General features: G+C 37.8%; 1 protein-coding gene across 1 annotated transcript; it reads left to right on the forward strand.

The window, feature by feature from the left end:
* Positions 1-6,815: 6,815 nt before the first annotated feature.
* Positions 6,816-25,973, forward strand: LOC114253422 (nose resistant to fluoxetine protein 6). Its single transcript, XM_089739769.1, has 12 exons — positions 6,816-6,954; positions 11,202-11,341; positions 13,571-13,907; positions 14,781-14,895; positions 15,675-15,762; positions 18,023-18,189; positions 19,786-19,974; positions 20,435-20,605; positions 22,469-22,613; positions 22,800-22,986; positions 24,298-24,440; positions 25,828-25,973. The coding sequence occupies exons 1-12, from the start codon at positions 6,816-6,818 to the stop codon at positions 25,948-25,950; spliced, it is 1,944 nt and encodes a 647-aa protein (XP_089595895.1). The 3' UTR covers positions 25,951-25,973.
* The last annotated feature ends 519 nt before the right edge of the window (positions 25,974-26,492 follow it).

The raw sequence follows: 26,492 nt of genomic DNA on the forward strand, positions 1-26,492 counted from the left end.
AAAGGATACGATATTAATTCTTCTCCTTCTCTTTCTTGCCTTTGTCTCACGTTATGTGGGGTTGGCACAGCATGGCTTCTTTGCCTCTTTTGGCATGAGACTTACGACTGGCCCTACCTGACATCAAACCCCCTTGGGTTATATCTCCACATATTTATCGCAACATACCATAGGTAGGGACATTTTTCGATTCGATTTTCATTCAATAAATTTAATTGAGATGGTCTTACGGCCCTGGACTTAGATGACTACAAAAGTCCTGGGACATAAGAACCACTGCTCACCACAAGAAAATATAGATTATAAAATATATATATTATAGTATATCAAGAAAATTTTTATTTGAATCTTCAGCAAACACGCCACTTAATTATGAATTCGTCGAACTGAACTTAAGTGGAACTCAGCGGAAAACTTAGAACCAAAAACGCAATTTATCACACCCCGGCAAATTGGACAACGTGTTGACGCGGCCTCTAATTAATTCAAAGCCTTTTTAAATAGCGCTCTGAAGATATTTCCTGTCTCTCGTAAAGGGCACGATGGCTTTTATTCCGTCTGTTACTTCAAAGTAATCGAAAAATTTACTTATTTCGTGGCAGATAGCACTTTTCGGGCATCGGTCCGCGTTAACAACCAAGATAAACTTTTCAGACTACGAACTTCAATTTCCAATTTATAGTACGTTTTAGATATGTGGAACTTGATTCCAAAGCGAGAGACGAGGCTATGTCCCATCATGTGTATTGTAGGTCCCAATCTAACGAGTTCAAATCAAATGATTTTAAATAATTGATCTCCTTTAAATTCAATACAGCCGCGAAATACTAATTGTATGGATCAGCTTGTTGGACCACTAAAGTGGCGGATGAAAGGCGATTGCATGCAGCAGAGATGCGAATGTTGCGATGGATGTGTGGAGTAACGAGAATGGATAGAATACGGAATGAATATGTTAGAGGAAGTTTGAAAGTGGCACCTGTGACAGAGAAGCTGAGAAGTGCGCATTTGGGATGGTATGGACATGTGATGAGACGAAATGAAAATGAGGTTAGTAAGAAAATGTAACTATGAATGTGGAAGGATATAAAGGAAGAGGTAGACCAAAGAAAAAAGGGATGGATTGCGTGAAAGACGATATGGGTAAGAGGGGAGTGTGCGAAGAAATGGTATATGATAGAAGAGTATGGAAGGAAAAAACATGTTGCGCTGACCCCAGGTAACTGGGAGAAGGGCAGGGTAATGATGAATGACAGCCGCGAAATATTACAATTAATGTTAAAATGTGTGTCGTTATAAAAAAAATATATATATATAGGGACCAGTATTTGGTAGAAGCTGTATATTTTAAACTTTCATTGTGTAACCAATACGGTTTTTACGTGCGGTTGCTCACTAAATTAGCAACAAGAGCCGACCTGTGTTTTTTAGAATATTTGACTGCGCAAATGTGTTTATCGGAACCTAGTGATTGTTAATCATGATTAATTTAAAGAGTTATCTTCTATCTAGCTATATAAGATAACACTTAACAATGAAGAGTAGAGAAACCCAGGAGAAGGTACAAGAAGAGAAGATGGCGAAACAGATACAACAGGTAATGACTGGATATTGAAAATGATATGACCCGTAGAGAGGCACTTGTCCCAAAAAGCATACAGCACCGCCTCTACCAGACAGTATTTCTATTGAATAATTATTTATAGGCAAGAGATTCGTTTCATGCGTGCGAAACAAACTAGCTTCTGAAGAAGCAGCTAACGTTTATATTTTTTTAATGAAATGCCCCAATTATAATATAATGTGTCTTTTAAAAATGATTTACAGAATAAAGATTTTTTGATATATTTTATTTTTTCAAATACTCGTGTTTTTTAAATCGCTCTCTGTTCAGAATGAGCTTTACGTTTGCATTCATATAAGTCTTGAAATATTCGTATCGTTTTCCGCATATTTCACCGGCGGTAGGACCTCTTGTGAGTCCGCATGGGTAGGTACCACTGCTCTGCCTATTTCTGCCGTGAAGCAGTAATGCGTTTCGGTTTGAAGGATGGTGCAGCCGTTGTAGCTATACTTGAGACCTTAGAACTTATATCTCAAGGTGGGTGGCGCATTTACGTTGTGGATGTCTATGGGCTCCAGTAACCACATAACACCATTAAAGAAATAATTGCATAACTCACTTTCCCCTAGTTTGGCCTAGTTCAATCGTTTCACTCTTCTCTGCACCACATAAGTCTAATGGTGTATCCGATACAGCAAAAAATAACTTAATTCTACGCATTGCTTACCGTAAAACAGTACAAATGTCTCTTAAAATTATCAATATATTTTCCCTTATAATGTACAGCAATATATCAAATTACACATAATTTTTTTCGATCACAAATATAAATAAAACCATCCATCACGGTTGGATGATTGGAAACGGTCTTTTGCGCTCTGCGCTCTAATAAAATACAGTCCTGAGTAAATACGTTGAGGTGCCATGTGTAAGACCCAATAATTTACGATACATCCAACGTTCACTTAATATGTATATAGATCATCCGTTATTTTTTTTCCTAAGTAGCAGGTGCTTTCAACAGTTCTAATCGAAAAGAAGACATATCCATTACTTCTATTAGAAGTGGCCAATTTTTGCTCTGGTACACCTAAAACCATGTGTTTTTAACCTTTATATGTAAACGGACCGTAGACTAATTTAAATTACTTCTAGTAAAATTCCTTATCAGAGTTATTTTCTCGGACAAGTACGGACTAACACACTTGACATTTATGAGCATTTCGAAGCTTTTATCTCAAACGAAACTTAAGTGGAGTATTTCACGAAAGTCGCCATCGCGATAGCGTCTCTGGAACTATTAATGTCATTAACAGTTTTCCACTATTGCCTGTTGAGACAATAAAACAATTTCTCAACCAGTTCCCAACATATTCGGGCCACAATCTATTCTTTTAGTATCCTCGTTTACGTAGTACACTAACCAATAATGCAATATCTTACAATAGCCTACGAGCTCACAAAATAATGGAAAAAGATATATAAGCCAGTAAAATCAGAGCAGGAGTGTTTGCAAAGCACCTTATTCTAAATCTCCGCATAGAATCCCAAACATGTCAATATGCGTTCGCCCGAATGATAAAAATACGTTTTCCATAATATACGAGTATGGCAACCCAGTTTAGGATATGGAACGCCGGGACCCTCACGCCTACGTTACCATATATACCCGCCAGAGTATAGTTGATTCATACTGAAATCACCGGTTGCTCAATGAATGGCTCATTCAATACTGCGCTGGGTTGTACGCATGCGCTGAATCGATCTGACCGCGCGGCGTGGGGAGCGACACGGCACTTCTCCAATTGAAATGATGTGTCGAATAATTTCTGAGGAAAAAACTTAAAGACACTTGACGATGATGCACAGAATCAAGAAAACGGTCCTCCTGCTTGGTCTAAAGTAAAGCAAAAAACGGATCAAGTGTGTGGTCAACAAACAATGAAGATGAATTTATATTCACAGCTTATGAACACGATGAAGCTAATTAAACAACTTGCTAGTAATAGTAGATTAAAGATAATAAATAAAATAGAAGGCTGCTGCTTATTCTCCAGTGACTCCCTTAATCGCTTTTTACGACACACACATAGAGACGTGGTGGTTTTATTGCCATCTTTTTACTCATTCAAGAGCCAACTCTTTCCTTATTCAAGAGGTTCAGCTCTTCTTTCCAAATTCATGTGGTTCAGTTCTGGTATTAACAGCTTGACGTGTGAAGCAGCATTCTAGCTTGTATCTTGGATCATCTCAAAATAACTTAGCAATAATTTTAATATTATTGTATGTTTCAGTTTCTTGTTGAGCTTTCGTTGCGTTAGCTTTGTTTTTAAATGGGTTTCTAAATCTATCACTTTTACTAAATCTCTCTCTTACTCTCTTTACGCTTTTTGTTTCTTAATTACAAGGTTGGCTAAAATATGACGCTTTTAATATTTAGCTAAAATCATGTTTTTATCTACTTATTAATTCTGGAAGTTATCCGTATGATAAACTTAGCTTTCTTGCTTTTTTCGTGAAAAAACCTTTTTTTTCTTGCTACTGCGACCGCCACTCACTCTGAGATATGAGCTGAGTTCTAATTCCCAGTTTTTACAGTACAACGGCTTCCGCATTCCTTCTTCACGACAGAAATGGGCAGGGCGGTGGTACCTACCCATGTGGGCTCACAAGACGCCCTACCACCAGAAGTTACGCAAATAATAATTTTTGCCGGTTTGATTTTTCTGCACGACGGACTAAGTGACCGTGGAAGTCATGATGAATTGTATTATACATATCAACGCTTGAAAGGCAAACGTGACTAAGCGACAATGCGTAGACTAATTTAAAATTGAAATACCTGAAAAAAAAATATTTTAACGAATCTAGCTGTAGGATTGAAATGATTTTAATAGATCTAGAAATTTTTTTTTTTTGCGCATCGAATATGGTTATTGCCTATCATTTATGTACAAAGCAGTTATTGTCGCTTAGTCACGTTTGCTATTCAAGCGTCGATATATTAATGATAATGTTCTGGACAAAGAATGATCGGCACTTACTTCAAACGACGAAGAATGAGAAATTAATGATATTCAGCTTCCATAAACAAAAAAAAGCCAAACTAAAAATCAAACGACACATATGTTATGGATAAACTCCCCTATCCGGCATGTTACGTTCCTGGCAAATCGTATACATAGTATGAAACATATAAAACTTACACCTGCATTATCATTGAAAAACCTTGAAAAAGATGAATGGTTTTTATTTTGGTAGAACTAGATAACGACGGGTAGCATTTTATGCTTACCCGGGTATTGTAAATACCACCATTCTGGTTATTACCGATGCGGTTTGAGTATGCAGACAGCCTTTGTACGATACACTTGAGACTTTCACCTCATGTCTCAAGGTGGAAGGTGGCTTTTGCGTTGTCTTTGGGCTCCTGTTACCACTTAACGCAGTGGGCTTTGAGTTCCATAACCAATCCATTGTATGATTCTTAAATGTATTTTGAGCAAGCAATATGACTCGAACTTCTACTGGCAACAGTGGTATATTAATAAATGTATTTTGACAGAGAGAGAGAGCGAGAAAGAGAGTAGTCTTTATTGTACACCAAAAGAAATAAAATATGCGAAACAAAAAAGGAAAATTGGCGGTCTTATCGCTAAGAGCGATCTCTTCCAGACAACGAGCATGTGGGTAAGAATAATTTGGAAACGAATTACACCCAGTGTGCCTATCGATTGAAATATATTTTAAGTAAGCAATGTATCTCCAACGTCTGCTCGTATCTCGTGAACACGCCAAACAAGCCCGCTCTAGGCTAATTATAAGATCAACATATTATTAATTAGCCTAGTGATTTGAATAAAACAAATGCTAGACATACCTAATTTAATCTTATTTTAATCGTTTTTCTGTATATCTCAGGTACACAATAGCTCAATGAGGTAAGGTGTGATTTTAGCCATTAGTGAGCTTAAAATTAAACTACAAAAAGATACTATCGATTCCCAAGCTGGAGAAGAGCCATAATAAAAAAAGACTCACACTTTCAAGCAAAGCTTTTTTGACTTGCAATCTAAAAATACTCGCAACTTCAAATCTGGGGAAGTTTTTCTGATCTAAAATCCTAAAAGACTTAGTTTCAAGACTGGGGAAGAACTACTACGCTACCTCATGGCCACAGAGCTGTGTTTACGAGAAACTATCCTTCCATTTAAGTGTGAACATTGTTTTTGGCATTAGAATCTTTTAAGCTATTTCGTCTGCCATTTAAATCTTTTAGTTTCTAAGTATGTCCAAATAAAAAAAAAGTGAACTGTCTTATACTTTTCATTGGTAGATATTTTATTAATTATCTCTTCGACCTCTCGTTCTATTACGTAACAAAAGCACTCACAGCTTCGACAAGAAAATCTATACTAATATTATAAAGCTGAAGAGTTTGTTTGTTTGTTTGAACGCGCCAATCTCAGGAACTACTGGTCCGATTGGAAAAATTATTTCAGTGTTAGATAGCCCATTTATTGAGAAAGGCTATAAGCTATCTAACATCACGCTAAGACGCTAAGACCAATGGAGGACCAAGGACCAAAGTTATAGGACCAAGCGGAGCGAGCACCAATAAAGAATGTTTCAAAATCGGGGTACTTTTCCATTTTGAGAGCTTACGCTATATGTAGATATACGCCAAAGTATTCCACGCGGACGAAGTCATGGGCAAAAGCTAGTTTAAGATAATATTTTTTAAATGAATCCAAAATCACTCTCGGGGATTAAGGATAGTAATTCTTGTTATCAAGAAACAGATAATACCCGTGCATGCTACTCAATTCGAGACTTTCAAATGAAACACTATAACCTAATGTATCAAATTAGCAGAAACGCTTCGGTGTATTCACGTATAATAGACATGCGGGACCGTTTTTATGTCTGTAGATGGAAAACGTTGGAGCCCTAAATACCATCTCTTCTTCAACCCATGTCCAGCCAATGCTGAGGGTAGGTATCTTCGAATGCACCCCATTTTCTTCGGTCTCTTGTCTTTCGGATCCAGTCCCTACACAACCGCTTTGACCAGGTCATTAGTCCACCTCGTTGGTTGTGTGCCCACATTACAACGTCCAGTACGAGGTCTCCACTACTTTTGTGCCCCACCGATTGGCAGTGCGACGGCGTATGTGGCCTAAATACTATAAAAATCGCAAATGGTACAAGATCGAAAGTAGAGATCGTCGAAGTATGCCGAGTATAAGGCATGTCTGCTTCAAAGCAGAAAAAGATCAGAGCACGGTTCCTATATGCGGGCTCATACGCTTGTTTTTCTGGCCTGGACTTATCCTCCTTCGAGGTTCTCGCGGCTAAGGGGGGCGCGAAATATGTGGTGGCTGAAGATGGTAAAGACCAGGGCCGAATATGATTGGACCAGTTACTGAGCGACTCCCTTGCACTCTTGTCCGAAGTCGGATTCCGGTCAGAGACCTGGGCCAGGTGGAAAGATTACTACGGTCTCTACAATCACACTCTCATAGTACACCCTGTTGGCATATGAGTCGAGAGATCTCAAGGCTGTATAGTAAGGTACTTATTTATGCATTAATACGAAATTGTGGTGGTAGCCATCATAGAGCACAAGATATTTGGCAGATGCCTGAATTTCGCTTACGACATTTTCAAGATAAGCTTGCTTAAATACAAGTTCCGAACAACAACATTTGGTACCGTCGGTCTACCGAGCAATATCACCGGCTCGAGGGAAAATCCTCCTTTCATCTTAAGCCCCCACAAAATCATATTAATTAAGTATAATATTGATAAACAAACACGAGACTGTACCTATTCGTAAATACATTTACTAACGCATCAAAAGTTTTATTTTATTTATTGCATAAGTAGATAGATGGACGAGCTCACAGCCGACCCGATGTTGAGTAGTTATCGAAGCCCATAGACATCTACAACGTAAACGCCACCACCCACCTTGAGATATGAGTTCTATGGTCTCAGTGTAGTTACAACGGCTGCCCCACCCTTCAAACCGAAACACATTACTGCAGAAATAGGCAGGGTACTTACCCGTGCGGACTCACAAGAGGTCTTACCACCGGTAATTACGCAAATTAAAATTTAAAATAAGTAAAGTAGGAACAGACTTCGAATAAATGAACATAAATTAATTCTCACAAGCCGTATCGAAGCAATATCATCTGATCTGTCAAGATAAACTCCGATCAGGCAATAAAAACTCTTAACTCCATTAACACATGTTTCATATTGGCAGCACACTAAACTTTCGTACGCTATATCTGAAATTTAGGGTTTTATTATTATTATTGTTCACGTTAACTCTTTTTAGTATTGTAAGTACGAGTGTACGGTCCCTCTCGTGTTAAGTGGCCATTAAAGATATGACAACGTGAAAATCGCCATCAACCGTAAGTCTCAAGTTGAACTTTCAATTGTATGGGCATAACGGCTACCCCAAGCAATATCCCTTACTAAAAGCTTACAAATATCGTGAAAAATATTACACATTACCACAGTCTATGCTTATTAGAAGTTTATTTCTGTCGCCTTTTTTCTACGACGAACTAGAAATAAAGACAACACGTGTCCAAGAAATTTAACAATTTTAATGAGCTGTTTAAATTTAAATACATTTGTAAATCGAGTTGTTCTATCACAGCATTCTTCTCAATATTATTATTTTACTAGTTATGAATTACTCCTACTTTTTAAACTGGATTAAAAATGTTTTGTAGTGGATCCTTTGTGGCCAATTATTGAATTAGTTTTTCACGCGAGCTCACTCGAGTTAATGTAGAAAAAAAAACATCCCCCGGGAATATCTTTATGGAGGAAATTTCCTGTGCTCTTTTCTGACATCGTAATAGATAAATTCGCAATTGCATTTCTGATATTGGTATGCATGGATCGAGCTGTCGCCTTCAATTAAGGCTTTAGGTTTGATAAAATGGCAACCACCCAGTCACTTGCCGCGTATTCATTGTTATAACTACAGACTTTTTCGGTTTGTACTAGCGTGTGTCATTTTAACTATATATAGTTTACGAATTTAGAATTTTATACCGTTTTCGTAATAGCGGACGACTATAGTGTTATTTGTCGATTTTTGAATATTAGTAATTTTATTAATAACTAGACCTACTCGCCATTTACAATTAACATTATTATTTACTAGCTGACCCGGCAGACTTCGTTGTGCCTCAATCGATAAATAAGAGACCTAAACTTTTGTATAAAATAAACTTAACAAACAAACAACAGGAATCCGTCTGACGGGGGACACAACAAAGGGAAAACAATTCATTTTTATATATACTTATATAGATAGACTGTCATTCTTATTAGGGAATCCAACACTCAGATAAATATTGTGCCTATCCAATAAGTACATGTATTTTCTAAATAGATACCAAGCTTCAAGTCAATCGGATGCACGGTTCAGCAGTTATAACGGAACATCCGTAAAAAACACTGTAGATTTATATATTAGTATAGATTGCTAATAAATATTCCGTATCTTCGCAAATGAAAATAACTATTGCAGCTTGAGGTCTGACAGTTCATTTGACTTGGGTTTTCATCTTGACGATGAAATCTAAAGAGTTACATAAGCACAGAAATAAAGTGTAAAACTAGTTATACTAATTAAGTTATTATTAGTAGTGTTATTATTTAATTATGTCCGAGATACACGAATGCTGTTGTCCGTGGGATCAAGAAATGAAACTTAGAACATTTTGATAGCAAAAGGGGACTTTTGAAAAACTTTTTGCACGCAAAACCGCGCATGTTACAAGCCCATTGAGTTTCTCGCCGGATCTTCTCAGTGGGTCGCGTTTCCGATCCGGCGGTAGATTCTGTGAAGTACTACTCTTGGTATGGCCAGTGTTAGCAACACCCCCGGTTTTAGCCCTGCGAGCTCACCTACATGTCAAGGAGAAACTGAAATAGCCTCACAACGCTATAAGCATAGGTAGGAAAAAAAAAGAAAAAAAAACCGCGCATGTATAGAGTGACAAGGGGCCGCATCCGACAAAAAAATCGTGTTTTTCAATTGAACCAAAACTAGAAAATACATAATATATATCGTTGGCCATTAGTAAAAGTCGATTCGTATATTATGTATGTTAATAATAGATGTCTTCGTCTTCAACAAGTCTACGAATGTCTCTTGAGATATACAAACTTACAAGGTCAAAAAGGAATTTTAAATATTCTGAATTTAATTTTATTGAAGCTATCAGTAATTCCGGAATCAATATTTAAAGGCGTATCGGCTCAGTGTGTCTCCGTATTCCTTCTGATCAACTAGTAAATGTGTCGAGGAAAGGAAAATGATTTCACCTGTGTTTTTATTGTATTATTGTACGTTAAGTGTCGCAGCTCAGATATACCACTTGAATGGTGAGATATGCCTTCGGATTTGCGTATTTACTGGTGGTAGGACGGGTGGGTACCACCACGCTACCTATTTGTGAAGTGAAACAGTTTCGATTTGAGACTTAGAAGTCATGTCCCAAGGTTTTTTTTCATATTGCCCTTGTAGGCAGACAAGCATACGGCCCACCTGATGGTGAGTGGTTACCGTCGCCCATGGACTTCAGCAATGCCAGGGGCAGAGCCAAGCCGCTGCCTATCGTTTAATACTCTTAAGATTCGTCATGGGTTACCGCCCAATTAATACCAGCTGACCAGTGATTTTGTCAACTCATCTCAGTAATATACTTCCTAATATTATAAAAATGAATGATTTGTTTGTTTGTATTGAATAGGCTCCGAAACTACTGAACCGATTTGAAAAATTATTTCACTGTTTGGAAGCTACACTATCCCCGAGTGACATGGGCTATATTCTCTTTTTTAAAAAATAGCGATCCTTCCTGAAAGTCCAATAATTTATTTATTTGTAACCCAGGCTGTAAAAAAATTATTAGGTGTAAAAACAAATATTATTTAAATGAAAATAAATGTTCATTAAAATAATAATATTCAAACTATCTTTATAATTGTCTATATTTAGAAACCTGATGCAAATATAAAGGTTAATGTGTGTGTATTATAATTTTTTGTTTTGAAATTTTTATTAAAGACCCGAGCAAAGTCAGAGCGGGCCGCTAGTAATAAATAAAAAGAAGCAATCATGCGTTCTGGTTTAAATGGGGGGCACAGAGTAGTAGACCAGGGTCATAGTCATAATAGAGTTAAGACTTCGATTTCATATCCAAATGGCCCATTAACAGATGACGCATCTAGTGCAATAAAAAAGTTAATAAAACAAAATAAAATTGTGTAATAAAAAATTAAACCCGCAAAATTATAATTTGCGTAATTACTGGTGGTAGGACCTTTTGTGAGTCCGCACGGGTAGGTACCACCGCCCTGCCTATTTCTGCCGTGAAACAGTAATGCGTTTCGGTTTGAAGGGGCAGCCGTTGTAACTATACTAAGACCTTAGAACTTATATCTCAAGATGGGTGACGCATTTACGTTGTGGATGTCTATGGGCTCCAGTAACCACTTAACACCAGGTGGGCTGTGAGCTCGTCCACCCATCTAAGAAATAAAAAAATAAAAAATTAAAATCCGACATATACGAAAAACAGTACCGAAATTTCAGAATCAACGTACGAACGTATGCCACCTCTCTTCGATTTGGACGAATATGAATTTTGTTTAAATGGGGATAGAGGTATTTATTGCTTGGTCCGAATGGATCTAGTTGGACCTGACGACAGTGATTTGATTCAACTTATAAGGGTAAGTTAATAATTCTCATTTTTTATGATTATCTATATATTAATACGTGAAGCAAAAACTTTGTATCCCTTTTTACGAAAATCGCGCGGATGGAGGAGTATGAAATTTCCCACACTTATAGAGAATATAGAGAAGGAGTGCAGAATGCTAATTTTTTTTTTTATTAGGCATAAAATATACATTAAATCAATAAAAAAATATAACACACCCTACCATGTATTTGACACAACACATACATATTCTACTATTTGTTTATTGTCAAACCTTTGTTATTGTTTAAAGTCTTTTTTTTTATTGCTTAGGTTGGTGTACGAGCTCACAGCCCACCTGGTGTTAAGTGGTTACTGGAGCCCATAGACATTTACGACGTAAATGCGCCATCCACCTTGAGATATCAGTTCTAAGTTCTCAAGTATAGTTACAACGCCTGCCCCGCCCTTCAAGCCGAAACGCATTACTGCTTCACGGCAGAAATAGATAGGGTGGTGGTACCTACCCGCGCGGACTCAGAAGAGGTTCTACCACCAGTAAAAAAAGTCGGTGGTCCAATTGAGAATAGATTATTATTGTTTGTCTTTAATATTATTTATCTATGCGTGTAATTTTGGCGAACTCTGTGGTTATATTATAAAAGTATAAATAGTCTTTGACAACAGAACCATAATAATGTTTAAACTTATAATTTCAATTAATTATAGTCGAATTTCGACTACTGCGGGACCACTAGTAATAATAATAATAATATAATAGTAGCCGAGAACAAGTCGCGTAGGGTCAACTGGCCCCAAATTCGGATTACCTGTACTATGGGAACGAGAAACTGATATATACATATATTTATATAGGCTATCTACATATTAAATAGATAATAAACACCCACATAAAAGAGCATACATAATGTATTCATCACACAAATATTTGCCCGATGTGGGAATCTAACCCACGAGCCTCGGCACAATTGTCGGGGGCGCTTTGATTGATATGGGAGTGAACCTTCGTTCTTAGTTTCGCAATTCGCTAAACATAAGAATTGCGATACAATGGTATATACAGTTTTAATAACTAGAGGACCCCTTAAAAATATATAACTTATTTATTTTATTTTTATTTTTATTTTATTTTATTTATACTTATTGTACACAAAAAGAAAATACAATAAAAACAGATTTAAAGAATGTCTAAATACTATGTACAAAGGCGAGCTTAACTCATTCATCTTACAACTAAATACTTAAACATTGATGATGGGTCGCGTACTGAGCCCGCGCGGAACGTCACTACTGTCCTATTTCTGCAGCGCACTATTGAATATATGGTTCCCTCTGTATTTTGTGCATCCACAGTGCGTTTTTCAGAGATCTTTTTTTGTCACGTACCATCCGACTACGGAATGAGCTTTTCTAATGAAATACGTACTTAACAAATGTTCACGATTGACTTCCACGATGAAGGAATAACATCGTGTAATAAAAATCAAACCCGCACAATTATAATATGCGTAATTACTGGTGGTAGGACCTCTTGTGAGTCCGCGCGGGTAGGTACCACAACTGGCTTTGGAATGAGCTCCCCTCCACGGTGTATCCCGAGTGCTATGACATGACCTTCTTCAATCGAGGTTTGTTGAGAGTACTTAACGGTAGGCAGCGACTTGGCTCTGCCCCTGGCATTGCTGAAGTCCATGGGCGACGGTAACCACTCACCATCAGGTGGGTCGAATGCTCGTCTGCCTACAAGAGCAATATAAAAAAAAGTATTTCGGCCTGAATGATAGAAGACAGCTACCTGGATACAACATAGCGATTTCCACTTAAATTCATTAGGTGAGCGACGATCATGGCTTTGTACAGTCCAAGCTCTACGGTCATCATTAGAACACTTGGTGCTTGGCTACTATACTGGTGGTAGGATCTCTTGTGAGTCCGCGCGGGTAGGTACCACCCTGCCTATTTCTGCCGCGAAGCTGTAATACATTTCGGTTTGAAGGGTGGGGCAGCCGTTGTAACTATACTTGAGACCTTAGAACTTATATCACAAGGTGGGTGACGCATTTACGTCGTATATGTCTATGGGCTCCATTAACTACTTAACACCAGGTGGTCTGTGAGCTCGTCCACCCATATAAGCAATAAAAAAAAAATTAAAGAACTTGAGCTATTTTTCTCGTGTATTCATAAAAAATAATCTTCACCGTCCCGTATAAAGGCTGCTTCAAAATTTGCATTCTAGGACTATTCAGCGGTTACGACGAAACATTACAACCACAGCTATTTGGAGAGAGGCATCTGTGTCACTAGAACGTGCAGGAAATACTTCGAATACGAACAAAACGTTTCAGACTTCGATGCAAATCTGGAGGCTTGTCTTAACGAAACTATCTACAAAGATCACGAACTGAAAATAAATTTAACCAAAATCTATTATTGCAAGAAACACGAAGACGGCATTCAAATTGACTCGTACGATTGGATTGTGTTTGGAATATTTGGATTCTTTGTCGCCATCAATGCGATCGGAACTGTGTACCACCATTTTGTTTATAGGCGTGAAGAAGAAAAGAACATTGGTCAGGCCCATTGATACTTACAGACATACTTAAGTATATACACTTTAAATAGTTTAGGAAACAAACAAACGATTTTTATTCTCTGAACTACACGTAAATATTTATACTTTTAGATTCATTATGTTGTGAAAAAGACTTTTAAAGAGAAACTACCCGCAGACATTTCTATTCGAGCCATATGATTTCTTTCATCTGGTCTCACCACATTCTTTAGAACGAAATATCAATGCAAGGTTTTTCTTGCACCATTTTATGACGATTTTGATTGTTTATTTATTACTTAGATGGGTGGAAGAGCTCACGGCCCACCTGGTGTTAAGTGGTTACCGGAGCCCATAGAAATCTACAACGAAAATGCCGCCACCTACCTTGAGATATAAGTTCTAAGATATCAGTATAGTTAAAACAGTTTTAACAGTACAACGGCTGCCCCGCCCTTCAAACCGAAACACATTACTTTTTCACGGCAGAAGTAGGCAGGGTACCTACCCGTGCTGACTTACAAGACGTCCTTCCAACAGTAATTACGCAAATTATAACTCGGTGGGTTTGATTTTTATTATACGATGTTATTCCTTCAACATTGGAGTGATGACCACAATTAGGTCGATGATCGAATAGTGGTTAATTTTATAAATTACTTCATAGGCAGACGAGCCGTTGCATCAGTTGGTGAGTGATTAACCACACATAGACTTTGGAAGGCACTATCGATGTTGAATGTCCCGTGAATCCGCTGGATCCAAACAGCGCAAGGCCGATCGTTTGGCGAACTTAGACAGGCCTATGTCCAGTAGTGGACGTCTGTGGACTAAAAGAGATAGAGAGGGAAAGAGAGATATATAAGTTGTTTAACTAATATGAATTTTAAAGATTCAGGTAACAAATACCTTCTATGTTTTTCAATCAAACGTAACTGGGGTTGGTTGATTCAGTCTGAACCCAAAGATCCTAGGATAAGGAGACTCAAAGGCTTTTATGGTGTCAGGTAAATAAACTTAATATTTTTGTAGACAAGTTCTTGTACCATGTGGCTTTGGAATGAGCTCCCCTCTACGGTGTTTCCGAGCGCTATGACATGTCCTTCTTGAAACGAGGCTTATGAAGAGTACTTAAGGGTAGGCAGTGGCTTGGTTCTGCCCCTAGCATTGCTGATGTCCATGGGCGACGGTAACCACTCACCATCAGTTGGGCAGTATGCTCGTCTTTCTGCGTAAAAAAAAACAACAACGTACTCGGTATGGACGTTGTAATATTTATTGGCACTGGTTCATTCTCCTGCCCTTTTCCCAGTAACCTGGGGTCAGCGCAACATGTTTTCTCCTTACATACTCCTCTATCATATTATACCATTTCTTTTCTCACTCCCCTCTTACACATTTATCATCTTTCACGCAATCCATCCGTTTCTTCTTAGGTCTGTGTCTATATCCTTCCACATTCATAGTTAACTATCTTACCAACCTCATTTTCATTTCGTCTCATCACATGGCCATATCGTCCCAAGCGCGCACTTCTCAGCTTCTCTGTCACAGGTGCCACTTTCAGACTTCCTCTAACATGTTCATTCCGTATTCTATCCATTCTCGTTACTCCACACATCCATCGCAACATTCGCATCTTTGCTGCATGTAATCGCATCGCAATCGATGCAGTGCATCTATTGGCACTGATTATTGAATAAAAATACCCTTTTGATCCTTTGATCTTATAATGGAAAGTTTCGTGTACCGAAATATCAACAGACACAATTGGATTTATTTTCAGAACAGTAACGAATGTTTTAATAATATTCGCCCACATCATCACTATATTGGGAAACGGGTTCGTTGCAAATCCGCGCGACTTCGAAGAGGTAAGGACCATAGCACACGGCGTATTTTAAACGCGCAGTTGACGCGCCCATGCGCGCTTCTAACGAGATTCGAACGAACCGTAACCTAAGCACACGCGGTGATCGTGAAGTGCGCGTCTACTGAACGTATATGCGCAGATATAGCGATACAGATGCGTTGTAGTCGCTCGTAGCTTCTACGTTTTGATTAGATCAGTTCAGTTGCGTGTGTTTCAGTTGCTTTACTGATGGTAGGAACTCTTGTGAGTCCGCGCGGGTAGGTACCACCACCCTGCCTATTTCTGAAGTGAAGCAGTTAGGCGTTTCGGTTTGAAGGGTGGGGCAGTCGCTGGAACTATATTTGAGACCTTAGAACTTATATCTCAAGGTGGGTGGCGCATTTACTTCGTAGATCTCTATGGGCTCCAGTAACCACTTAACACCAGGTGGGCTGTGAGCTCGTCTACCCATCTAAGCAATAAAAAATGAATAAATAAAAAGTTGTACAATCGCGTCGGTTGAGACTACACTGGCTTTAGCACTACTTTTAAAAAGAAAGAAAAAGAAAAAAATAAGCGAATTTATTGGGTAGACCCATTTACGAATGAACAAAGATTGTGTGGTCATTACAACACGACATTTACAAAGTTGATAAAACATAGAACATAACGACGGAGTGAGAGCGCGCCCCTTCTCTACCCCTCCTTCGCTCCTTCGTACTGTTATGCGGGGTCTCCCGATTAGTTTTTTAAAAAAGAAATTTGAAAGGAGATTTCACTTTTATTAATTCAATTGCACGAACAATTAAATTATAGAAATTGGCAGAAAGGAGATATTGTCTAAGACCGCTCCCGATAGGCGACTAAATACGACTGAGTGACTCTCGGTCTGTAACTATAACCAAGACATTTCTCTCAATGCTTACTCAGCACCAGTGGTGATTGAAAGAGATGTATTATTACTTTTACTAACATGGGGAGTCTGTAACAGTACGCACTTCAAATGTGATTAAAAAGCGCTTAAGGCGTGCGTTCCTGAAACACGCGTCGTCCGCGCGTTTTAAATACGCCGTGTACTAGGGGCCTAACTTTTTATTTATATACTTAAACATTTCAGAACATTGGCTATGCTAATGAAATCAAATGGCAATTAATTTAATACTTGTGTTTCTGGTCTCGTTTTTATAAAACTAATAAGAATGAATAATTAATACGAATGCAACAAAAATATTTGTCTTTCTTTAAGGCACTTAGGTTAGATCATGGCCCACCTGACGTATAGAGTTGACGAGAGTTCATAAACATCAGAACTTTAACGCTTTCACACATAATATTCTCATGTGTCTCAACTGTCTCGACTGTCTCGACCGTCTATAAGCCCGAGCGCAACTTTGTACCGCAGAACTTAAAAGATAAACCATATTTCATACGAAGAAATTCTCAAAATTAATTTTAGCATTAAATTGGCGCATTTCGAGAGAATTATTCATTAATAATTTATTCAGCTCAAATCCGGACTCTTCAGTCTTCGAGACTTGTTACTACTCTAATATTGAACAAGCTCACGGAATAAGCAACTGGTGTTGAGTATTCCTCCTCCTCCTCGAGTTGTGCTCCTCATGTCTGAGGGTCGTGACCACCAACTGAAACGCAATCACATGACAAGGTGAGCACACCTCGGTAGGCAGCGGCTTGGTACTGCCCCAGGCGTTGCTGAGGTCCATGGACGCCGGTAACCACTCACCATCAGGTGGGTCGTGTGCTCGTCTGCCTACACAGGCAATAAAAAAAAAAACACCTTAAGAAAAGTCGAAGTTCCTGCATAGAATACGTGACAACTTGTAGAAGTTTTTTTTTTTTACTGCTTCATGGCAGAAATAGGCTACCCGTGCGGACTCACAAGAGGTCCTACCACCAGTAATTACGCAAATTATACTTTTGCAGGTTTGATTTTTATTACACGATGTTATTCCTTATCGTGGAAGTCAGTCGTGAACATTTGTTGAGTACGTATTTCATTAGAAAAATTGGTACCCGCCTAAGATTCGAACACAGATGCATCGCTCGATACGAATGCACACGAATGTCCTTTAGGCTACGACGAAATTTAATGGAATAAAATTTTCTTTATTAAAAATCACTATCATGAATAATGCATACATTCTTTGTGTTGTGACGTGCGTCTGCAGTGAGACGTCTTACCTTCTCACCGCATCCAACTATTATTAGGACGGCAAGAAAAAAAAAAGTTGTTTTAATTCCGATTTCTCAAAACATTCCAGGCATACGATCATTTGCTCTACCAGATGATCTTCAACGGTGTTATGGTGGTTCACGTCTTCTTCTGCATATCAGGCTTCCTACTGGTATACAACTTCTTAATCCGCGTCGAGAAACTACCGGCAACTTGGGCATCTATACCATTTGTCATGTTCCTGAGGTGGTGGAGGTATGTGTGAATTTGGCCTTACTTTGAAAATCCATTGTGGTTTTCACAATATGGTCGTGACGTATTGATATTTGGGGAATTACCACGGCTTTTTTTTATTGCTTAGATGGGTGGACGAGCTCACAGCCCACCTAGTGTTAAGTGGTTACTGGAGCCCATAGACATCTACAACGTACATGCGCCACCCATCTTAAGATATAAGTTTTAAGATCTTAATATAGCTACAACGGCTGCCCCACCCTTCAAACGGAAACGCATTACTGCTTCACGGCAGAAATAGGCAGGGTGGTGGTACCTAACCGTGCGGACTCACAAGAGGTCCTACCACCAGTAACAATGCTAGGCTGTTAGGGTACCTCAATAGCTCGGAGCCGATATGAAAGGATTAGTGAAACAAGATCCTAAGAATTGCATTGAAATTACGCATAGCATACGATCCCGGTCCGATGATTTCACGAGAGAAATAGGGATGATGCAGGACCGGCCTATAGTCCAGAGTTCATTATCTCAGAAGTTAGCTGACAGATTAAAAAAAAATACACTCTCTATGGTACTTTATAGTCTGTGTAAATGAACTTTAACGCTTAGGTCAGCTCACTGCTGATCTCATGGTAAGCAGTCACAAGAACCATAAACAACAGAGCGTGAATCCCGCTTTTAAATCAAATCAATCATTAATGGGATCAAACTCTCAATTATATCTTATCTTATCTTATACCTTTAAACGAGCAATTTTTGTATATTAATATATATAATCTGAGTCTCGGAAACGGCTCCAACGATTTTCATAAAATTTAGTATACAGAGGATTTCGGGGGCGATGAATCGATCTAGCTACGATTTATTTTCAGAAAATGTTGCTTAATTCGTGTTTTCAATAATCAAATTTATCGATAATCAACTTGATGACTCTTCCCGACATCTATTGGCGAATAATAATACTATTTTTCTTAATTGAGGGCAACTAACCGCTTTAAAGGCACAACAAGATGGCGTTATCAAAAAAATCTAGTAGTATCTAATCATCAACTAGTAGTATCTAAAGATCCACTCGTGACCACATATTCATGATTACCCTTACTATTATGAAGCACATAGTAGTTGACATGACAAAATATTTGTATTTGAATCCTGTGTGCGTGCCTAAACGACTGATTCGATTTTGACGGAACTTGGCACAGCTGTTCCTCGTTATTTAAGGAAGCTTTTATTGTTAACGAATAATAGGCTGTACGCATGTGGTATCGACAGGATGTTTTTGACAATGTTAAGTATTTAACTCTTGTTTTCAAGTTATTTTCAATTATTTTTTTGTCGTATTGTTAACATTTAAATTTAGCCTGTAGCATTTTCCGCTGTTTGTAAAATTGCTGTAACATGTCATAGTGTGTTATAAGAGATTGCTGTACATGCCTGTAACTGGCTTACATACCAGTACTTAATTTTATATATGTTAATTTTAAGCTTGAATGTTTTGCGTGTATTGCTGTTGGTGTGTCTAAATATATAAATAAATAAATAAATAGATTTAGCGGACGACGGACCGTGGTCGGGTTTCACGCGCCATTTCATAATTGTATCTTCCCCAATAACCAGGTTGACGCCAGTTTACGCATTAATCATAGCATTCAATTCAACTTGGATGCGGCATTTAAGCTCCGGCCCGCTTTGGGACCACTACGTGACCAACAGCTTCGTGAGAGATTGCCGAAGATATTGGTGGCAGCATCTAATCTACATCAACAACTATATGACGGAGAATAAATTCTGCGCATTGCACACTTGGTGGGTAAGAGGACATATTCAAACATGCTACACGTATAATCTTTGTTTTTTTTTCTACCTATGCTGATAGCCTTGAGAGGCCACTTCAGCGTAACCCTAACAAGTAGGTGAGCTCGCGGGGCTCAAATCTGACGACGTTGCTAACACTAACCCTGGCAAGACTAGTGCTTCGCAGAATCTACCATCGGATCCGAAACGCGACCCACTGAGAAGATCCGGCCAGAAACTCAATGGGCTGTGTCTGTCTGTGGGTTAATTTACTCGTCGAGCCCTTCGTCGCAAGCGACGGGTTTGACGAGAACGATGACCGGTGCTTGAGGTACCTAAAAGCACCATTAATGGATCGGGAGGATCCGGAATGGAGTCTTTGTTTATAAGTTAACAAAAATGACCTTATACTCCTGATTTATAATTAGATTTAGATTGATGATCGTTTAATAAGAAATTATATACCAACCAGGCACGTAGCATCAGACACACAGCTTTTCTTTATTGGACTGGTTGCATATGTGCTAACGATGAAACGAGGAAGGAAGATCGTGATGATCTTACTACTGATCACATCTCTCATACTACCGTCCCTGCATGTATGGTTCCAGGATTTGGATGGCATTATGATCTTGATGCCAGAGTACGTAATATTTTTATTAGAACTTTTTAGAGAAAGAGATATTTATTTATTATTATTGGAATCGTGTGAATTTCCACCATTGTTATTTTTATTGCTCTTTTAAGCAGACGAGCATACGACCTCATAGGGATTGGTTACCGTCGTCCATAGACGACAGCAATACCAGGAGCAGAGCCAAGCCACTGTCTATTGAAGCCACAAGCCTTGTTTGAATAAAGATATGTCACAGCACTCGGGAAAAACCGTAGAGGGGGAGTTCATTCCAAAGCCTTATGGTACGTGGAAAAAATATCTTTGGAAGCGCACTGTAGATGAACGGAGTGGTTCTTCTAGGTGGTATGAATGAATTCCACTTCGGTAAAATCCGATTAACTCTTTTGGGATCCATTTTTCTGACTAAATACGCTCTATTTCATAACTCTTCAAATCTTATTACTATCGTAATGTAATAACAACATGTAGAAAAATAAAAATCGCAAACATTACAGTCGGACTGGGTAACTTTGACCCATAATTCATGGTTTTTGCTTATAAAAACCAAACTACTCTATGAATTTTTATGTTTTGTTTGTTTTTGTTGGCATCCAAAGTTACTTTTTAAATTAATACACTCATTTTTAATAAAAGAGAATAAAAATATAGAAATATTGGTCTAAATGTCGAGGGCTAAAGTTACTTGAATAGTGGGGTAGGTTTGGCTATAGCTAAATCTACAGAAGAAATTGTAAAGTTTTTCGACGAATGAAGTCTAAGTCTAACTTAAGGTTCATATTTTCACATTAAACACCTGTCAGATTACCCAATGGCATCAGTCACGCTAATCAAATCGCTCAATCACCTTTATTTTTGAGTTGCAAGGTAAATAAAAAAAAATTGGCAGATGTTAAGTCTTTACTAAATTTCTTTGGTGTTGTTCACTTACATTAGGTATTATTAATTAGAAACATTAAAAATAATAATAAACTATTAATAACAAACAATAATTATGAGATCTTTGAAACATAATGCTTAAAAATACATGAGTTTAGTCGCCCCATTCCATGAAGAGTAACTGATCATCTACCATGTAATAGTCCTTTACTTTATAATTTTCTGGTCATCTAGGAAGCTGACTATGTTTTTCTGTTGCCAAGTAATAAGGTCCCGCTTTAGTGGCCACTTCCAGCCATCTTGTGACTTTTGCATGACGGATATTTTTGCAGTATCTCCTTCCCTGCAAATGATACGCCCCGGAAATAAAATGTCTTCGTATTTTACAACACAATAATCCTGTTTTCTGTTGTCTTTTCCCCAACCAACTTTACTAGCTAAAGCTAGCTTTTACTAGCTTTTACTACAAATTTAATTTGAGTCTTCAAGCTCGCCTGCGAAGCATTGTCATAATTATGTTTAACTGGACGGGATTAAATTATACAATAAAATTGAGATATCACATTATCTTTATTTGCTGACATTTACATTGTAAGGCTTATTGGCTCTTACTTACCCGAATCCGCCATGAGCATCTTCAACTCTAAAGCAACTATATCTATAGCAGTATTCTGATTAATACTGTGGTAGACATTGAAACCATAATTCGAAGAGAACGAATATCAAATCACTTCCAAGTCAAATAATAGGCTAATATAATAGAATCTATGACTAGCTCCTGTTATGATCACTCGTATACTTGGTATTACATATTGTATGTATTACATACCTGACTATTATTAAATATTTTTTAAATCGAGCCCAATCTACGTGAGTAGAATCTACATAATACAATAAAATATATTAACATCGATTAAGCATCAGGAAACTTTATGTAAGTGTTTCCAACTCCACAAAACTTGGGAATGTATAAGGCCCTTTACCTCCGAACAGGTTTTTCAGAACTTTAAACAACGATAGCTTTTATTTGATGTGTAAATTGGGACATAACAATTTGGTCAGCTATACGGTCGGAATGGCGAGTGGGAATCTGGTCTATAACTGGCAGAAGAGAGGTGTGGATATTTCAAAAAATAAGGTACAAATAATTTTCTTGTTATTATGACTTATTCTCTAAATATTTGGAAATATTATGGTAACAATATAATGTTCGCGGAAAGATATGAAATATAATTAGAGGTTTCTTGGAGTTTGGACTATTGCAATGACCTTTTTAATCTAACAACAATATAATACAAATCCCGACTAATTTATTTACTTTTAGGTATTTGGTAAGTTCCTATGGTTAGTAATTCCAGCCATCGCATTAATTATGTACTCCGGGCAGATGTTCTACGTTGAGGGTCCAAGAGCCTCTGTGTTCTTGCGAATGGCATATGCGTCTTTGCACCGATTAATTATCGCATTAATCATTGCTGGTGGATTAATTGGAATGGTCATGAAGAGCCCCAGTAAGTATTCCCAAAAAAAAACTTCATTACCTTAAATATCGCACCTTTAAAATTGAAATGGTTTAACAAAAATTTTAAGAAAATGAGTTTTTTACTTTGAACGGCATATAGAAATGTATTCCATCCGTTTATAAAATTAAACAGTCCTTTTATAGTTAAGAAAAGGACATAGTACTCCCTTCGTCTCTATACCTAGAAGTATAAAAATCGAAAAAGTAAATCAAAATTACAATTCTTCAATTACGTTTTTGGCGTTTACCAGAAAGAAAACAAGAATTTTGGATTAGTTAAACCTCATGAATTCTAAAGGTGCGATATATTTTCGGGTATTTGCTTATTATAACTCATGTGTAACTAATTACCAGTGACCACACAAAACACATTTAACGGTAGACCGAGAAAATACTGATTTTTCTTGGATCCCACAATGAACTCAATAGGAATAATTAAGGGTTATGAAAATTAGAGCTCCAAACGAACCAATAAAATTCGAAGGAATCATAATAATATTTTTACAGCCAAACCGAATTATTGAGAAATCATCTAATAGCGCAATCCAATATGAATTACAGGCACGAAATCAAAGCCTTAAGAATTTTTTTAGAACGATGATTTAGGAGGAGATTATTTAATCTAGATTATTTGGGCAGGTTCTAATAGATTTTAAGGTATGGAGCAGTTGTTAGCTGGAATGGACAAGAAAGACAAGACATTAAGTTTCGATTATGAGCAATAACTAAGGTCGAAATAAAAGTGCCAAAAAAATTTATGGTCTGTAATCCTAGTGATAATAATTTTGCATCTGCGTTCTATGAGCCAGCCACGTGCTTTTTTATTATTGGTAAAAATTAGGAACGTTCTGGAACTATTTCAACACAGTATGGCCATGATTCAGACAGTAATGAATAGCTTTCTGAAACGGTTCTAATAGGAGACATCTATATGTTGGGAATTTATCATCAAACAACTACTCACAACTATAAAACTGCTTGTACCAGCTCAAATCTATTACCATTTTTTTACTGGTGGTAGGACCTCTTGCGAGTCCGCGCGGATAGGTACCACCACCTTGCCTATTTCTGCCGTGAAGCAGTAATGCGTTTCGGTTTGAAGGGTGGGGCAGCCGTTGTAACTATACTTGAGACCTTAGAACTTATATCTCAAGGTGGGTGGCGCATTTACGTCGTAGATGTCTATGGACTTGAGTAACCACATAACACCAGGTGGGCTGTGAGCTCGTCCACCCATCTAAGCAATAAAAATAAAATAAAAAAAATAGCAAAGATATTGATTTTGCTTATTTTGTTCCAGTTATATTAAGGAACATCCTGGAGTGGAAGGGATGGGTTTTGCCCGGCAGACTGACCTACTGCGTGTATTTGATTCATTTTAACTTTATCCATATAATTTCTGGAATTAAGATCACCTTGAATCAAGCCGCAATGTTTAATATGGTAATTATTTGGGATATTATTTATAATTTTTCTGTAAACTATACATACAATATAGATAAGGATCAGGTGGTTAGAACCTCTTGGGACTGGTGGTAGGACCTCTTGTGAGTCCGCAGGGGTAGGTACCACCACCCTGGCTATTTCTGCCGTGAAGCAGTAATGCGTTTCGGTTTGAAAGATGGGGCAGCCGTTGTTACTATACTGAGACCTTATAACTCATATTTCGAGCTGAGTGGCAGCATTTACGTTGTAGATGTCTTTGGGCTCCGGTAACCACTTAACACCAGGTTGGCTGTGCTCGTTCAGCCACCTATGCAATAAATAGGAAATGTATATGTATTATGTGCCAGTTTGTCCTCTGTTTGTCTTTTCTGCATTTTTTTTAATAGCCATCATCGATCGTGTTGTTGTTGTTGTTGTCCTAGGTACTCAGCTGGTATGTACATCCTCCTTCTCCTTCAGTCGATCGCTCATTGCTGAGCATCGTGATGCGCCCGCCTGTGACCCCTTTTTGTAATTTTTAGCCACTTATGTCGGTCAGTGGCACAGTGAGGTGCGTGACTCAGTCTCATGTCCAGACACTCAGACACTTGGTCACTCCATCTTTTTCTTTTTATGTACATAAGGCCCTCATAAATAGTCTCCACTTCAAATCAATATCGAACGTAAATTATATTAATCTAGTTTTTTTGTTGTTGGAAATAATCAGTTTAGTATTTTCTTCGATGTTGGCAAGTCATACACACAATGAAAACTATAATAATTTATACTTATTGTACACAAAAAGAAAATACAATAAAAACAGCAGTAGGCAGCGGCTTGGCTCTGCCCCTGGCATTGCTGAAGTCCATGGGCGACGGTAACCACTCGCCATCAGGTGGGCCGTATGCCCGTCTGCCAAAAAATGCAATAAAAAAAAACAGATTTAAAGAATGTCTAAATACTATGTACAAAGGCGAGCTTAACTCATTCATGAGTTTTCTTTCAGCAAACCATTAGCAGAGAGAAATACGATGTATAAACTACGATGTAAAACTACTTATTTTTACGATTTAAATAACGCGTTTATTGTTGTCATTGTTTCCAATACTTTTCAGTTTACGTTTCAAAATGGCGGAAATAATTTAATGGCAATAATAAATGCAGATTAAAATATAATAGTTCAAAAAAAGACAACAGCTAGACCTTAGAACTTATATCTCAGAGTGTGTGACGTATTTGCGTTGTAAACGTCTATGGGCTCGAGTCACCATTTAACCCCAGGTGGGCTGTGAGCTTGTCCACCCATCTAAACAATAAAAATAAAAAAAAAAAGTTAAGTTAAGTATAATTTTGCTTCCTGCCATGCCATCGAGTCTTACTATATTTTTATTGTTTTTTATTTCAGTTCATCACCACTGCAGGTGTCACTTGTCTATCCTACATCCTTGCTTTACTACTGTTCCTGCTAGTGGAAGGACCACTGAACAACTTAATGAAGACTTGGACTGATTCTGTGAAGAAAGAATGAGTTAAATTTACACATAAAAGAAATTAAAGTTTTAAACTATATTTTATTTGTGAGGTTTTTTTTTTTGTACAGACGCGTAGATGAGTCGTGGATCTGGTAAGTGATTCAATGAACATGGACATCACCATGAAAATGCCGTGATACCGGAGACAGGAGGGTGAAGAATCAGTTGTGTTCCATAACATACTCTAAGCGGAACATGGTTCCCCTTAAAGCGAAACGCATAGCTGCTTTGTGCCAAATACACGTACGATGATGATATCTACCCACTTAAATTCAAGTGCATTTCTTCAACCAGCCCAATAAATATATATTAGTACTAGTGGCCCGCTCCGGCTCCGCTCGGGTCTATAACAAAAATTTCAACGATATTTGACGTTGTTTTATTTTTTTAAATAAAAGAACACTTATTGCGGCCTAACTATAATAACTATAATAGTTAGACATATACTGTCGCGACACTTTTTGTAAATAATAATGTGTTCTACAAAGTCTAGTCCATTATTTTATTCTATCATGAATAGTTTTCGCAGGGCACGCGA

This window comes from Bombyx mandarina, chromosome A1 (genome assembly GCF_030267445.1).
Source record: "Bombyx mandarina strain Sakado chromosome A1, ASM3026744v2".
NCBI classification, from domain to species: domain Eukaryota; kingdom Metazoa; phylum Arthropoda; class Insecta; order Lepidoptera; family Bombycidae; genus Bombyx; species Bombyx mandarina.